The 17,268-nt window shown below is 42.1% G+C and overlaps 1 protein-coding gene across 3 annotated transcripts in view; it reads right to left on the bottom strand.

Moving 5' to 3' along the window:
• Positions 1-17,268, bottom strand: part of PPP2R2A (protein phosphatase 2 regulatory subunit Balpha) — a 36,471-nt gene that overhangs the window by 2,081 nt on the left and 17,122 nt on the right. For all 3 annotated transcript variants that reach the window (XM_038160264.1, XM_038160263.1, XM_038160265.1), the window contains 6 exons: positions 5,893-5,990; positions 2,839-3,004; positions 2,264-2,376; positions 1,863-2,040; positions 1,075-1,239; positions 380-549 (listed from right to left, as the gene is read on the bottom strand). In XM_038160264.1, the coding sequence (XP_038016192.1) occupies positions 380-549; positions 1,075-1,239; positions 1,863-2,040; positions 2,264-2,376; positions 2,839-3,004; positions 5,893-5,990 (890 nt within the window). The remainder of the gene's footprint in view (positions 1-379; positions 550-1,074; positions 1,240-1,862; positions 2,041-2,263; positions 2,377-2,838; positions 3,005-5,892; positions 5,991-17,268) is intronic.

Genomic DNA, 17,268 nt, shown 5'->3' with positions numbered 1-17,268 from the left:
CCAGCAATTTTCAGTGGCAGCTACAAACATTTTTTTATGAAAAGGAAATGTTTCACCTCCTGTTTTCTTCAGGATATAACACAGAACATAAAGACAGCCAAAGACTTGTCATGGTTCTCATGGCTGGAGATCATCTCTCCACCTCCCAAATTCCCACTGGGTAAGAGGGAGGCTTTTTCAGCCCCAAACACAGGTTTGGGTTCTGCCACCACCCTGCAAATACCACAATCTTTCAGCAGGAGCGTGGAATCCCCAAACCTCAGGGATGCTCTGCCTGAATCTACAGACAACACTGTAACTGCCACATCAAGACCATCAGAAAGATTCAGCCTCTGTGCAGGTTTTTTAATTTCCAACCCACATGATTTTCAGCCAATACCTGGTATGTTTCCACAGGTCTATTTTCCATATTTAAATCCCAGATCTTTACTGACAGATAATCTCTAGTCATCATATATCGACCACTGTGGCTGAATTTGACATCTGATATGGAAGAGATGATTTCAGAGAAAAATGATCTGTTGCTAGGATCTTCTGGTTCTTCAAACACTGCCAGAAAATAAGACAAGCATTTCAAGAGTCAGTTTGTATCTCTTTGATACAAGATACACCTGAATTACTTTAACATTGTCTCGATAAGCTTTCTACCTTGTGTTACTCTGTGTTATATAAAATAACTTTTAAGGAGAAACACTTGTAATACAGTTGCCATACCCTCTTATGGTTGTAGCAAGCCAAGGTCAGCTTCTTAATAAATGAATGCTTTGGTAATATGTGAAGTCTTGATTCACACACGCACCAGATTTCCAGCACCAAGTACAGGCCAAATTGCCTTTAACCACCTGAAGTCTGCAAAAAGCCATTCCTGGTGTCCAAACAGAAGCTGCTACTCAGTTTATTCACTACTTTTACTCCAGAAAAATATAAATATAAAATTGATTTAGATTTTAGGCTTTAGATCTGTTCAATATACAACAGGAATCCTACACAAATCCACACAGACAATTCAGTGTTTGATATACTCTAACAGCAAACGTCCTCTGGCACAGGGAGACACTAAAGTGCAGCACTCACACTTTGAATGTCTGTCACAGAGGGCTGATGCCCTCATGTCACACAGGCGAATTGTGCCTTTGCTGCTGCTGTACACAAACGTGCTGCAGCTGTTGGGGTGGAACTCTGCAGCGGTGATCACCTCTGTCAGCTCCTCCATGTTGGCAGGCTTGATATCTACAATATCTGCAGCAGCTCTTTAAGGAATTGCCTCCAGCTGAATGGGTTTTTCCCAAGGTATTTTTTAGTTTTAGACACTTTCAGAAATGCTCCTTCAGGCTTGTGGGACCCAGGCCCAAGCCAGGTAAGAGTTAAAATCAAGCCACACAATTTGTCTACAAAGCAAGGTGGTAACATCACATTCTGAATCAGTTTCAGGATAATTCTCACAGTAGCAAAAACCTGCCTCAGTCTTGCTCCACACTCCAGTAGTAATTAGTTCTATACTACAAATTCTCTCTCAAATATTTAATATAGAACTTTATTTTGCTTAAATTCTAATTATACTGCTACGTTCTAAAATGCTATTTTGTATTAAAAACTTCACACAGGCGTGGCTGCTCTATCCCTGGAAGTATCCAAGGCCAGGTTGGAGCAATTCAATTTCTGGTCCTGCCCACCTGGATGAGCTTTAATGTCCCTTCCAAACCAAACCATTCCTTCTCCAGAAGTAAAAGCCCTCACAATTACTAGGGAGAAATGACCAGGATTAATGGAGATTAATTCTCTGTGTATATACTAAACACTTCCATGAAAAAAACCCAACTGTTTTCCTGCTCCCATCCCACAGAACAATGGCAAAAGGATACTGAAACTTCTGTCTGTGATTTCTAGGTGCCACAGGTTGATCCGCAGGTCGTCTGCGGACAGGTACGTCTCATAGTCACTATTGATGGAGATGGAATTGATGTGATACGTGTGGGCATTGGCAAATATCCTTCGTGGGCTGGCTTCCACCATGAGGTCCATAGGCCTGAACACTGGCACCTGCAACACACAGAGCAGGGCAAGACTGACATCCAAACCTACCACAGACACCAGCACTGCTCAGCACAGTCCTTCAACCTCCCGAGCTGGATCAAATATCTTAAAAGTCAGTATTTCTGCCAAGTGACATCACAGGAAAGATTAAATTAATGACGTGATGGGGCGGTTCCTCCTGGAGCTGTGGGCTGGGAGAAGAGGAATTAGCTTATGGTGAGCTACTCACCCGTAGTGTTGTAACTGTAGTAGGATCCCTATACCGTCCATCCTCCTCCTTTAAATTATAACCCTCGGGTCTTTTGTCCCTTTCACTGATTTTCCATAACTTTATTGTTTTATCTGCAATGAAACAGCCACAGTTTAAAATCAGAGCTGTGGACAGACACCAGTCATCACTGCTGATGCCTTCAAACAAGACAAGGCCGCCCACGTGCACCAAAAAAGACAAAAATGCAGCTTGGGGAAAACAAGACAAGATAAAAAGCATTAAAAAACCTCCTCCACAGTTTGTTCTTTTATAAGAGTTAGAGCAAGTTTCGGTCAGGACAGGGATTGCTATGAATGATTACTGTAAGCTCTGACACAGGGACTCACATACACACGAGGGTCTCACATGGGCAATACACACGGGCTGTTCAGCAGCTAAATCCCAAATACCCCACCCTGTGCCCAGGGAAGCCAGAACCACATCCCCAGATCCCTGCAGTTAAACCCTGCTTGATTCCAGCCTTTTGGAGAGGATTTAGACCAAATCCTAATAGCAAACCTACATAATAACATGTTATGGTGCAAAATACTTACCATTTGTAGACAATAAAAACTGAGCAGCATTTTTCTGGGGTAACCACCTAATTTTGTTGATCTTCTCTTCGATTTCTAAACTTTTCAAGTAGTCAAACTCTGGTTCATGGCTTTGAAAGGTACTGTAAACATTGTATTCTCCCCTACTGTGAGACTGCGTTTTGTTCTAAAAAGAGAATTAAATGATCAAGACACATATACAAGGTACATCGGGGTACAACATGCTTGATTTTCATGATCCTGTCAACCAAGTAAGATGAGCATCATCTCTGTTGCAAGAAATTTATTAAAGCTTCTACTATTTTGGCTAAGAAAACATCAGAGAAGAGACAGTTTATGCAGCAGCTTAAGTTTCCAGAAACTCCCCACAAATGTGAATAACATCTCCAACAAGTTTTCACGTTAATGCTGAGCAGCTGAACAAACTAATATTTTAGCTATTAAAAAAAACCCCGAAAACAAACTACAACTTCTTTCATCTTCAGTCTTTCCATCTTTGCTGTTTAAAGGGAATATTCCTTCCCCTGCAACACAGACGAACAAATGGCAAATCTACTCTGCAAGTACATTCAGCTTTCCAGGCACACTATGGAAATCCCATATGGCACCTCTAAATTTATGCCAGCAGCTCCACTATTCTGATTTATAATTTCCAAGTCCCCTGAGAGCTTCTGAATTGCTTAAGCAGCTTTTTCTTCCTCATTCTAGAAGGGTAAAACGCTCATCACCTCTGCTCTGGCATTACAGTCACCCCTGCAGTTAAGTTACCTGACCAGGTGGAAATGTTTGCAAAACTGAAAAATCTGCACAACTCCTCTTTCCAGAAGCTGTGTCTGAGGCACCAAAATATTGCACTGCATAGACTGAACCTTGAATTTCATCCACTGGGTGCAGAAAATAGGATCCATTTCTGGTGCAGTACTCCCCATGTTCACCTGTAGTGGTTTCAAGCTGAATTTTGTGATTTATTCCTGTCCCACTGACTCCAGAGGTTGCACCATCAGATGCCTTTGCTGTGATATGTTCCTGGCTGGGGACTTTGCTCCTTCCTTCTCTGGTGTCTCATGTCCACGGGCTCATTTAATCCCTCAGTACCTCACTAAAACACATCTGATACAACCCTTGCTGGCCCACATTTGTCTCATTCCTTGCATCATTTTCTCGTGCTTCACACCCTGCGAGCTGGCAGGAATTCTTGCACTTTAAAACAAGCTGGGCGCAGAGAAGGGATAAGGGGGCAAAATGCTTAGAAATCACATCTGGCACCAGAATTCTCTACCACACCTGCCCCTTACACTGCTTTTCCCACCCTGGAGAATGGAAGGGACTTTGTTCTAAGCCTCAGCCAGAACTAACAAGCGAAGCTGGGTCACTGCATGAACAACTTGGAAAGGAAATCTATTGTGCTGTAGGAAATGCCTTAGGAAATTCAGGGAACTGGGAACTTTCCTTCAATTCCAAACTTACCATAATGACTGAGGCTTAAATATTCCATGTGTGTATTCTAGTAAAACTTTACAGGACCAGAATAATACATAAACCCAGTAATTTGTGAAATCCATCCTTGGGATAAAAGCAAAATTTAAACTCTCAGTCTCATGGTGCTCAAAGAAAACAAAAAATTCCAAACAAGGAGAGGTGTTGGCCCAAGCACCTGATATTAAATTCCAGTTTAGGTAATTGCACCGTGCCTACGCAAATTCCTCCTCAGTTTCTATGAGATGCAGGATTCACTTCCTGCCTGGCACTGAGCTGATGTCACTGGCTGCCACATTCCAGCCCGGAGGTGGCAGCAGCTTGGCAGTGGGTGAAGCCACACAGGTTTGCACAGCTCTTCAACAGCCCTTGTCAGTGTTTCTCTTCCTGTAGGTGTGGTCTGCAAAACTCTCCAGTGCAGTGCGGCAGAAAGGGGCACAGAATTCCAGATAAAACACTTATATTTTGTAAACTTTCACATATAAAATCTGGTATAGACAGTTTGTTGGAACAACCAACTAGCAGTATATCAGGGAAGTAAGGCCCTAAACACAAATCATTCCCTAAACACAGAGAAGTCAAAAAATGCCAAAACCAATTCTGTGAAATTTCATCTGACAACCCAGCTGTTCTTCCAGCCCCTGGATCCCGGCTCCTAAGGATGCGAGCTTGGATTATGCTCCAAAAACCAAGGAGTCATTTAAATACAGCTCACCAGAGAGCAGACAAGGAACTGCTGCAACTTTAAGCTACACAAGAGGATTCTTAAAAGCATCAAGCTATAACTCAAGAATTAAAAAAGAAATAAAAGGAAAACAATAAAAAGCCACCAAATACCCCAAGAGATGGTGCCACGCAGCCCCACTAGATGTCCCCACTGACCGAGGGGAGCTGCTGGCACAGGCATGGTGCCTTGCCCAGAGATCAGCCCTCTGGTCTGGGAACCAGAAATCCCAAGCTTTGGGAGATTTAAAATGGAAATTGAAGGAAAAACTAAACAAAAACTATCAGTGGCATCTCTAGGCAGTGAGGTGACATCTCTCTGAAATACATTTTAACCACAGCAACTCCCAACTACAGCCTCGGTTAAAATCGGGCCCTGCAGCTCAGCTGCCCACTGACGTGGAGGCAGAGCCAAAAGACCAGAAAACAAGGATAAAGGGAGAAAAGATACCTCTGCTGTGGGGATTCTGTGGTTTTACTTGATTGATGTGGAAAAGGACATCTGAGGTCACAGTCACACACTTACTTAAGGGCAACTTTTAATATCCCCAGTTAGAGTGAAATCTGAAATCACCGTCACAGCCAAGAAGAGTCATTGTGCAAAAATCAACTTCAGCTCCCTCAAGGGTCTTTTGTGTCCCACCTCTTTTTGGTCTTCCCTTTCAACATTCTTTACACCACAACCAAAGAGTGTTTAAAATAACTTCTATCACGAAGTTCTCGTTAAATTTCAGTACTGCAATCACTTATCACACAGGCATGCACTTTGTGTAAGGGGTTTTATAAAAACACGCTCCTTGTCTTTAAAAAGGAAATAGAAAGAACATGTAATAAGTGTAATCAGACAGCACTCACCTCCTGCTCCTGTTGAAAGATGACAACTCTCCCTCCCTTGTCTCCTGTTGCTAACAACTCTCCAGAATGGTTAAATTCTACTGTAGAAATTATATCCGCTGCAGAACAACAAAAATAAATCCCACAGATTAATCATTCTTCTAAATACCAAGTGGCCAAGAAAGCCACAATTAAAAAAAAAAACATTAAAAAAATCATACTTTAGTTAAAGGACATCTATAAAATGCAAGGAGAAGTTACTTCCAACAAATAACAGTAGTTTTTAAGCTGTACATTTGAGAAGCATTTCTAGATCACCACACCAGAGCTACAAGCATGGAATTGTGCACTACTTTGTTCTTAAAGGTTTAATATCCTCAACTTCTTAGAACTGATTTTTCTACTCTGACTTTACTTTAGATAATACAGACTGTACCTTCCAAGAGCAGCTGTGTACCTTTATTTTCTCAATTTTTCCTAATGCATGATTTAGATACAATCACTATCCATATGATCTCAAAGCATCTTTTTTTTTTTTTTTTAAGGACTCAGTACACATTTGAGAAGGCAAAAGATATCAGGGGAGAAAAGTTCAGATATCCACATTTAAGGAATGCAAGGAATAAACAACTGCAGAAAACCAGGAAAAAACCTCAACAGTCTCCAAAACACCCGAGTGCCTCTTCTGGATGAAGAAGGTTTACATTATCACAAGTGTTTTTATAGGGAGTGCCAAAATAAATTGTGAATATACACTGACAAGAATAGTAATCCCTAGTATCAACCTGAGCTTCATGCATGAGAAAGGACAAATTAAAACTGAAGCTCAAGCCCACCCATTCACATTTCCAAAGGTTCAAATGCTCCCAAATAGTTGAATCAGAAGCCAAATAATTTGTGAAACACCAAACTGAAAGACAACTCTATAAATCTAATTTTCTGCTGGAGAAACTACTTGAGAGTTTTACATACACAAGTCTCATTTCACTTTCATGCCAGTCAGCTGTAGATAAACAGTATTTTCTGTGGGATGGTTTCTTTTTTCTCCATTGCATTCATAACATTTTAGACTTAAACAAGATCAATACCTGCTTGACTCAGAGCCAAACACCAGCTCCACAGAGTTTTGTATTCCTCAGCACAAACTGCCCTAGAGATCCCCCCAGCAACTTCCCTGCCACTGTCACCTGGCACTGCTTATACTGGCTGGAACATCTCCAGACAGAGTTAAGGACAGAAATACAACTGCAGCCTGTATCTCACTGAGCCAGGATCCAGATCGCACACAAAAAAACTTTCACTCCAGTGCTCATTATTTTTTCATCCCAGAAGGCAGCAGTTACTTCAGGCAGTCATTCTTCTATTTGTAACCAAGATTTCGTGATTTATCTCATATCTGTAAGGCTTAAGATGCAAAGCACCGAGCTGCAGATCTGGTATTGAACAGGCACCTCTCCCAGGTGAGGGGGCATGAGATAAGAAACAATTCACCAATGTGCAGAAAGAGGGAGGTGCAAACAAAGCAGTCCTATTTTGACTTGTTCACACAATGCAAAGCACACGATTGTACTCCTCCAATAGGAAAAGACCTTAAGAAGTTATCAATTAATTGAAGAAAAACACACTAACATATCTCAGCAGTGAGAAGTACACAGAATAATTACTGTTGAGAAAAACAAAGACTCAACACTCCAAGCTCTGACAGTCTTGAAACTGGTAAGACAATACAGTGAATTATTAGCAAAGTGAACGTGTCCATGTATGTGAAAAGAGGAGAGCAGATAAAAAATTGCCTTAGAAGTCTCATATATCCATCTAAGAACAGATGGATAAATTCATCAAAGTACTTATTCCATGAAAGTCACTGGAAAGTTTAGAACAGGCAGCAACAGCAGCCAGAAAAACCTTTGTTTAAGGATAAAAATCTCTATTTTCCTAGGTCTGATGATGCTGTATATTGTATTTAATAATAATACAAATCTCACATAGCAGAACGACAACCACTTTTCTGTAGATCCCAGACATTCTTGCCTTTTTTTTTTTTAAATTTTCAGGAGAATCCAAGCTTTCCCCCAGTAATTTCCAAGCTGATACAGATCCTGCTTTATCACAGACTCAAGTGCACAAACAAACTTTCAGCACCCATATCCCACACCTCCAAGGAGTCCAGCAGGCTCAGGCAGTGGTGACAAGGTACTGAAAACTCTCCAGTGCCTGACTGACACCAAGCAGATCATTCCAATTATTGGATCAGTTTTAAATGAAAACCAAATACATTCCTTAGCAGCACTCGCAATGGAAAAATATTAATTCGTTTTAAAACTCAAGATATATCAATAAATCCAATGTGCCTTGCACAGTGTAATCTTGGACTGTTCCCTCTCCAAAGGAAAAAAAAGGTGCTAAAAACGTGACAGAAAAAAAGTGGTGATTTCTGCTTAAGTAATCCCAAAGCAGGGCCTAGATAAAGATTTTACAAAGAAATCTGTAGTAGAAAGCAAACAAGCAGTTGTACATGCAAAGCCAGTAATGCCCTGTTTGGAATTCCACATTCCCACACCTTCGTCAAAGCAAGAGCCAGACAGAGCACTGGTGCTGACCTGGGGGGATTTAAAGGTGTTGGAGAAATGACAGAGGCAGCTTCTCAACCTCCCCAGGGCTTGGATTCGCTCGTGGATTCTCATCTGTGTTAACATCCTCATTGCCCAAAACATGTACCCATCTTATCCTTCTTTTTTCCAATGGTAATTCTAATTCCTTGATAATTTTAGCCCTTCAGCACCACAAGAGAGTATCCCCAACCCGTGGTGTTTTCCCTCCTCTCCCTAGGTGGGTGCCTGCAAACACAGAGCTGCTCCTGCTGGCCACATGCTGGGAATGATCCTTTCCCAGTGCCAGGAGCACTTCCAAGGGATATTTCAAGGAGAAGCAGATGTGTAGTGCCCTGCTGTCACCACACTGATGCCTGCTGGAAACAGGATGCAATTCAGTGCCCTTTTCTTGCAGCACAATGTCAGAGATAAACAACCACTGACCCCTTATCTGATACCCAAACCCCTCCTAGGCCGCAGCGTTATCTACTGTCACACCGTGAGCTGGACATCAGATTTGTCTTCTCCTCCCCTCAAGCATCTCAGGACATCTCTGACACCACGATGCAGTGTGACGTTGCCAGTGCTGAGGGTTTAAAACACCACATGGCAGCATCAATCACAAGAGATAAAGACACGAATGTGACAAAGACAGATCAGGACACAGCAAGGTACACCCACATTCCTGCAGGGCACCTGCAATACCAGCACCAAGTAAACCAGGTTTCTCCTTCTTGCACAACTTGGGACAAAGAATTCAGAGGTTATTACATCATTTACAAGTGTTTCTCTGCACAGATCTATACAGATCCTTTAGTTCCATTCAATATCCCTTCACAGACACTTATTGTTGTAGAAACACTTCTGAGACTGCTAAGTGCTTTCAAATAATGTTTTTTAGTGACCTGAAAGCAAAGGGGTAGTGGGGTAGGAATCACCTACATAACCTGAAATCTATTTATGAATGAAAATGTTCTGCAGCAGGTTGAGCAAAATACTGTGGAAACACAAAGCTCCCGCACAGTTGTATCTCCACCTCAGAGATATAAAACTCTATAGCCAAACCAAGCCACTGGTCACAAAAATCTCAAACTAAAGAGAGGTTTTGGTCCCTGATCCACCAGCACACGGAGACAGGGCAGAGTCTGCTTCCCTCAGAGCCATATAAAGCTTCCTACAGCTCTCCCACATCCAGCAGCTACGATCTGGCAAAACGTTCCTCTCCTACTGCACATCATCTTTATTTTCACAACCTGCTTTCTCGAACAAAAATCAAAACCGCCAGCAAGTTCTGACTGGATTCAAGCAGGACTAAATTCTCCCATGGCAGACAAGGAGACAGAAACCACAGGAGCCAATAAAAAAAAAAAAATCAAAACATGGTGTTTGACTTTGACAGGGAATAGGAAAAGGATAACACATTTCAGAGCTTCAGGTAAGGCTCTGAGGCCACTGGACCAATGAACTGCTCTGGAAGGAGAACCAGCTCAAATTAAAAAGAAGAATAAAGGAATCCAACAGATCTCAAATGCCTTTTCCCCTGTTAAAAACAGTGTTTTGAACAAGAAAAACTCAGTGACAAATACTTAAACACACTTTCCCACTCTGGGGGCCCTCCACATGTTGCAGTGAATGCAGAAATGTGCACTGTCACCATCACGTTTCCCGAAACTTTAAAGAAAGGATTGTGATGAAGTTTTACCACTGTCCAAATGTCTGTGGAAAAAAGGAATAAGCCAGCTTCATCAATCCAAACCAGCAAAAGAAAACTGTAATCTAATGACTTCATTCCAGAAGGCCCCTCACAAACCTGAAAAGCAATTCTGTATCAACTTTGTTTCCAATAATATAATAAAGAGGATTTTATTAGCAGAGAAGAGGCTATCTGTTTTAATGTTCCATGAACTTTATATAAACTCTGCTTGGAAAACATGCTTGGTAGGCAAAACATGTCACCTACTCTGCAGCAGCGAGTCAATCATGGCAGGAACAAAGAGAGTCTTTATTTCACCAGACCCAAAAGGTTTCTGTGCAAGTTTTTGGAATCACGTTGATCTGCTGCCTAAGCAGAGAGCAAGTAAATCAGAGTATTTACACAAGTGGAGCAATCTCTTGATGTTTCCAAGGACTGAACAAAGAATTGGAACATTTAAAAAGCATTCTAAAATTATTTAGAAAGTATTGTTTATATACCTTCCCAGTGGCTCAAAATACTGTTTCTGGAATTTCCCAAAGGAGCAACTCAAAATAATCTTAAAAAAATTATAAAAATCCATAAAGCAGAGCAGATTGTTTACAGGTTGGCAATTCTGTCCTGGCAAGTGAAAACCGAATTTGCTGACCTAATGTGGAGACCACATCCTCAGTTTATCAGGCTGGAAAAGCTATTTTCATCAAACTAAACATCAATCAATCATTCCAAGGATACTTCAGAAACGGTCTCAAAAGAAAAACATTAAGAAACCAACTTTTAGGATTAGTATTAAAACCCATGGAAGCTCAGACAGCCTCAAACTGAGGAAGCAGCAGAGGAGTGGATAAACATAATGAGAGATAAAGACAGTGAAATATTTGAATTCGATGCACAATTGCTGAATATTCCTGAGCCATTCTTCCTCGAGAGAGCAAGAGTATCTGTCCAGCAGAACCTGCAGATGTTAAGTGTCTGGAAATCACTTCTGGGTTGTTTGGTCTTTTCCAAGCCAGGGTGAGGCAAAACCTCCCTGCTTCAAACTACTGAACAGATGCAACTTCCAGAAACTCCAGCTCAAGTCACAGCTAATGACAGAAATTTACAGCTTTTGACTGGACTTTCCAATAATGGTTTTGTTTTGGAATTATGTACTTCATCATTGGGAACAAACCCCAGTCAAACAATGAAAGACACTGGAGAGAAAACAAAAGCTCTTCCAAGGCTTCAAATATTTTAAGTAGCTCCACAATGCACTGAGTCATCCCACCAACACCCCCCTGTTTGTGATTTGGATATACTCCTTTATCCAGAGTCCTGATCTATTGTGTATTTACCTCTGAAGGTGGATAGTGAAGTGTTAATCCCAAAGTGAACAGGAAGGCTGTTTAAACAAGGTTAAGGCAGGGTGACCACACATCTGTATGCAGAAAAGAGCTCCCAACACAGGGTACCACAACTTCACACCCCAGGAAAAGAGAGCAAAATGCCATGAACTGTTTAGTGCTGCTGGTGTAAAAGAAAACACCCTCTGCATTCCAGCCTCATCCCTAATTTAAGTCTGTGGAGAGGGGAAAGGGAACACAAGGATTTTATGCTCTTAAGTTACCATGACCAGTTTTACCATTGACTTCATTTCCCTCTTCTTCATTCACTTGCCTGAAGGACTCCCTGCATTCATTCCATCTCCAGGAAGGGACTAGGTAACAAATCCAAAGGCAGTTGGCAGAAGGCATTCTTACTGATCAATTTACTACTTGAGACTCGTTCCAGAAGTCCTTTAAATAGATATCTTCTCTACTAGAGAGGGCACTAAAAATATATTAATTCCTTAAAATATGGGGACAGGAAGAAATGCACATAGACATAGAAAAGCCAGAAAGGGGTTATTGCCCTTTGTGGCAAGAATCCTCCCTCCGTGCCATGCATCTCTGCCAAAGCCAGCTGGTTCCTTGTTCTCTCCCAAGTACCAGCTCTGGAATTTTGCAGCACAAAGCCGCCCTACTTCCCAGGGAGGGGAATTTGTCAGATGGCCAACTTGCTTCTCAGTGCTGTTGGCCCTGCCGGGGCAGACACAAACACACAGGAGCCCAGGGTGCAGCTCCAGCAGACAGTAATTAGGCTGGGTTTGCTGGGTTTTGCTTTGCAAACGTGGGAGCTGTACAGAGAGGAGGAAGATTTACAAAGTGCTCCCTGCCCTGCACATTCACTCCAAGTGAGTGAAATCACTTGAACGGCCCTGGGAGGCTGACAATTAAAAACATGACCATGACAAAGTCATCATTCTCCTGCTGATGCCAAAAGCATTTAGTGCTGTTTGGTGAAGATGCACTTCAGTGCTGAGACTCACCCAGTCCTGTTTACATCCCTACCCACGTGTACCATACACAAGATACCAGTGGCCAAACAGGGAATACACACAGTATTCCACAGCATAAATTACTAACCTAAGTAAAATAATCAAATATAAACCTTGTCAAGCAGGCCTAAGCCACCATAACTTTGCTCTAATTTCTGGGACTCCTCTATATTCCCATTTCTTTTCTTTTATTCACCCTTTCTTCTCCCCTTCCTTCTCCAACTCTGCCAATCCTTTGAGGAAAGATACACCAGGGAAGTTCTAGTACAACAATGAGCTCAACTTTGAATTAGAAAGCCATTATTTTTACTCATTATTATTACTACTACACATTTAATTTTGAACTTTTTATTCAGCTCCCTAAAATAAAAGTTTGATACCGCTTGATTAAGCTTTTCCTGTTACTTCCTAAGTCACATCAGCACGCCCCATGCCTGCCCTGCTCACTGTGGGCTCCCAGGCAAGCAGGACTCTACTCCGGCATGACAAAGCACAGCCCAGTGTGCCACATCCTCCTGAGATCACATGTTGTGCTGTCAAATCCATGAACCAGCAATAACATCCAGAACATTCTGTTATCACCAGTCTTCAGAAGCAGGAGCTGGAATTAGTAACTTTTTTTTAATGGGAGGTGGAGCTGGAGGCAAGGGGAAGAATCAGTACTCCAAGATTCCGTAGGATTTGTGTGTATGAGGACAGCTTAGAACTCGCAGCTGCATTTGTAACACTTTGATAGTCTAGAGATAATGCAACTTAATACTCAAGTACAAAACAATGCTATCTTGGTGGTTTTGCAAATTCATGCAAATAACTTTTGTTAAGCCTCGTGGCTTCCTAGAAAACACAACAGCAAACTTCCACCCCGTCCCACAGCAGAACAGCGGCACCAGCCCTAATCTTGCTGCCGTTAGTTTTATGTAAGGCCAGTAATGCTCCTAAACAGCTTTCCTGGGCTCAGCACTGACCAGAACAACTCCAAATCCATCTGTCCCATGCACCAGAAGCTGCTCCTCCTGCAAAGCCAAAGTGAGAGGATGGCTTTGGAACTGCAGAGAACAGCATTATCACAGAAGCGACTCAAAAGCTTCTACAAGTTGGGATAGGAACAAATGTGTAGATGAGGTGCTTTACAAGGTAAGACTAAAGCAGAGAACAGAATCACCATCTGCTAATCTCTCACCTGGAACAGCAGCTTCTTATGCATTCAGAAATCTTTACGTTAACCGTGGCATCCAAATGACATCCTCATTTAAAGAGAATTCATAGAAAGCACCAGCTATGATCAACGTTACAATCCAGGCTGCATAGGCAGCAGCACACTGAATGTTTTAACTCTTGTGTTCGGCACACACTTGTGCCTCACTTGAGCAACTGCTTCAACATCTCCACTCAGGGCAAGTTCCCACCACTAAATTTACCATTATTTTCTCCCACAGTCCATTCCTGGGCCAAGGCAAGAGACCAACAAAGAACTGTGCAAACTCAGCAACTCTCAGAAGGAGCAGAAATCACTACAGGGAACACTTATAATAATCTTCCACAGGCACTGCTGCCATCTCAAACATCTGTGAACAATGGTAACACATTTCATTTCTGTTCGACAATTTGTCTTTTGCTAAGCTAACAGTTCACTGAGACTGAGCTGAAGGCATCAGACAAGCAAATTTGCTGTGGGGGAAAGCAAGGAACACACTCAGGAGCAACCACATCTCCAGCTAGCACAGCTGGATTTACAAATGCCATCGAGCCCACATCCAAAATGCCAATTAAATGCATTTCTGTATGCAGCCTCCATGAGCTTCCATCTACAACAAGGCCAGAATCTAGCTTTGCTAGAACAGAAAGAAAACTTATTTAAAGCTCAGCCCCCTGGCTTCCTGTCTCCATCTATAGTAGGAAAATCAAGTCTCCAGTACACAGGACTCCAAGACACCTGTGGTGGCAGGGGAAAAACAGAGATGACAAACAGCAGCACGTCAAAGCACTCTGAAAACAGATGTGTCAGATACTGATGTGTCCCTGCTTCCTACCACTGAAAACGACATGAAATTGCGCTGAAATTTTATCTTTGTGAAAAGAAAGCATTCACACTTAAAAATAATACCATGAGCTTTAGGAAGGAACTTTTACACCTTAAATTGATTTAGAACTGCGATCCACTGGGCAATACCTGTACCACACTCACTGTAATCACTGGGCTGTAGGTTTTATTTCTGCTCACCAAGTCTGCCACTGCACTCTGGAACTCCTCTCAAGTCAACTTCTCTGCAAACCTACAGAAGAAAGAAACCCTATGGGGTGAGGATTTCTTATCGGGAAACAGTCCTGAACTTGGACCCTTGAAACCATTTCATCTGATGAGAGAATTTAATAGTTTTGGGGTTTTTAACCCCAAATAAGTTTTTATTAGTAAGTATTTCAAAAATTACTGTGAATAATCCTCTCCTGGTACAACAACAGCAGACAGAAGAATGTTCTCTCTATACAAACAAATGCAAAACTGTTTGGTTTCTGGATAGAAACCATTAACCCTCATCAATCTGATTAATTGCTTTCTATTTTTAAACTTTAAGACATGACTGCAGTTCTCTTCAGAACACATGCATAGGAGATCAAGAGGAAAATTCCCTCCTTCCACCAAACAAAAGAGTATCAATTGAATTAATTTAGTTCAAAAGATGCTGCAAATCAGAGTTCCCAGTACTTGCATTGCCACTTGGCTGGACGTGATCTAGTTGGGAGAACAGAAGAAGGCACAAGCAGCCTGATCACATGCAGAGAAGCAGGAAAATAAATACATTTACAACAGACCAGACAAATAAACACCGCAAAAAACTCCAGCTAACTGGGCTGCCCACACCCAGGCACTGCATATTTAACAGGCAAGGGCTAACGTGGGTCCAGCAGTAGTTGATGTGATGTGAAAAATGTAACGCCCAGCAAAATCAGCAAAACCAGGAGCTGTGGCCCTCGCTGCAGTTCCCAAGTCCTTGGGAGCTGCTTCTACCTCTGAGGATGTATTTTACAGGCACACCCAAAGCGATCTACCTACAGTCCTTCCCATCCTGGAAGTGATGGGGTGTGTGTCTGAAGCTTCTTCCAGAGCTCCACAGCTCTGGGAGATTGCTGCTGTCCCAGTAACTCCATGTGAACGCTACTGCAAAGTGGGAACCTTACCTGTTCAAGACAGAGCCATTTTTCAACTCAACATGAGCTACATCAGCTCATGAAAATACTCCAGACTCAATAATAAAGGATTATTTAATACCTGACAAGAATTCCCTGGAGGCTCTAAAGGCATCTTCTGCCTGGAAAGCACACGGAGCAGTTCCAGCTCTCTGTGAAAGGCAGCTCAACCTCGAGATGAGCTGAGGCATCACTCCATTATTTCACTTCATCCTAACAGTTTCTAGTCTTTGCAAGAGGCCTCCAAGTTTTCATTCCAGGAATAAATGCGATTAGGAAAGCAATAACTAAATTAATTCCCCCTTTTAAATCTTCATTACGCAGGTATTGAGTTTTTCCCCCAAAGAATATCCTAAATAATGTATTCAAACAGGGGATTCCACCTTACGTTATCAGCACTGTAAACATATTTAGGAAGGTAACAGAAATCCACATACACAGGGAACAATTTGCTGGGGACAAAGAGCAAGTGATGAGCGTTTAGTTCACATGTCTTAATAAACACGTTTCCCAAACTCAAATATTCCTTCAAATATGACAGGAAGTGCCTATTTGCTTTTCCTATTCATACTAATTCAGGTCTATTGTTGGCTGAAACAAAGGTCTTTCAACCTGCAGAAACCGTTCCCAGGACATTTGACACCAGTTTATTAATATCATAAACAGGAGAGGCCGGAGTGGCAGAAACCCAGCCTCACTGCTGGTACCCAGCCGAAATCACCTCAGAAAGGAGGGTGAGTGGTTCAGTTTGTGGAACTACAACATTTATCCAGGACCAGGAACGAGCAGTTGAAGGTCACAGTGTCTCCTCGTGCCTTTTCTTTGCAGCTACTGCAATATTACAGAACAATAATATTTTTTTTTAAAAGGGCTCAATCCGTCCACAAGCTTTCCTCCTTCCAAGTAGAATTGTTCTGCTTTTAAACAAAAAAGTAATCAGCAGTAAATCCAGCATTTCAGCATTTTTAAATACCAGGCACCTGTTGGATGGAAAAGCTACTGTGGGGTTCAGTTTCCTAACATCACAAAATTCAGCTGCTGAGAGCTTCCAGCTCCTGAAGCTTAAATCTATTTTCAGGCAGGGAAGAGGAAAAGAAGAGTGGCCCTCCTACTGAGGATGTGAGACACTCAGTGTTGCATCAATCCCCCTTCAATTACAGTGAAAACTCCTCTTCACTCACAGTCTAGGATTACCAAAGAAAGCCTGGGAACAGTAGTTATGCAGAGGTTAGATAACACCACAATCAGGGGCTATGCACCCCTAAGCACTCCATGAGAAATGATGAGTTTGATAGGAAATAGGAAAAAAAACCAAAAGCAGACACACGAAATATAAAAAATATCCTACCTAAGCAACATTTGTGTTAAATGCATTATAATTCTTAAGTCACTTTTTTTCAAAACTTCATCTGCCATAAAAACCCATCTGACATCCTGGGTACCTGGCCTAGGCTTGCTCGTGCCCTGCTGCTATCACAGGCCACGTCAATTACACCTAATCTGGAGAAATTGTGTCCCTGCTTTGAGGCAAAGCAGCCCAGAGCTTCAAGCTTCCATCAAGCACCACAGAA

This window comes from Motacilla alba, chromosome 22, assembly GCF_015832195.1.
Source record: "Motacilla alba alba isolate MOTALB_02 chromosome 22, Motacilla_alba_V1.0_pri, whole genome shotgun sequence".
In the NCBI taxonomy this organism is placed as follows: domain Eukaryota; kingdom Metazoa; phylum Chordata; class Aves; order Passeriformes; family Motacillidae; genus Motacilla; species Motacilla alba.
Note: the sequence above shows the minus strand (reverse complement) of the source record. Positions and strands in the feature narration are given on the sequence as shown.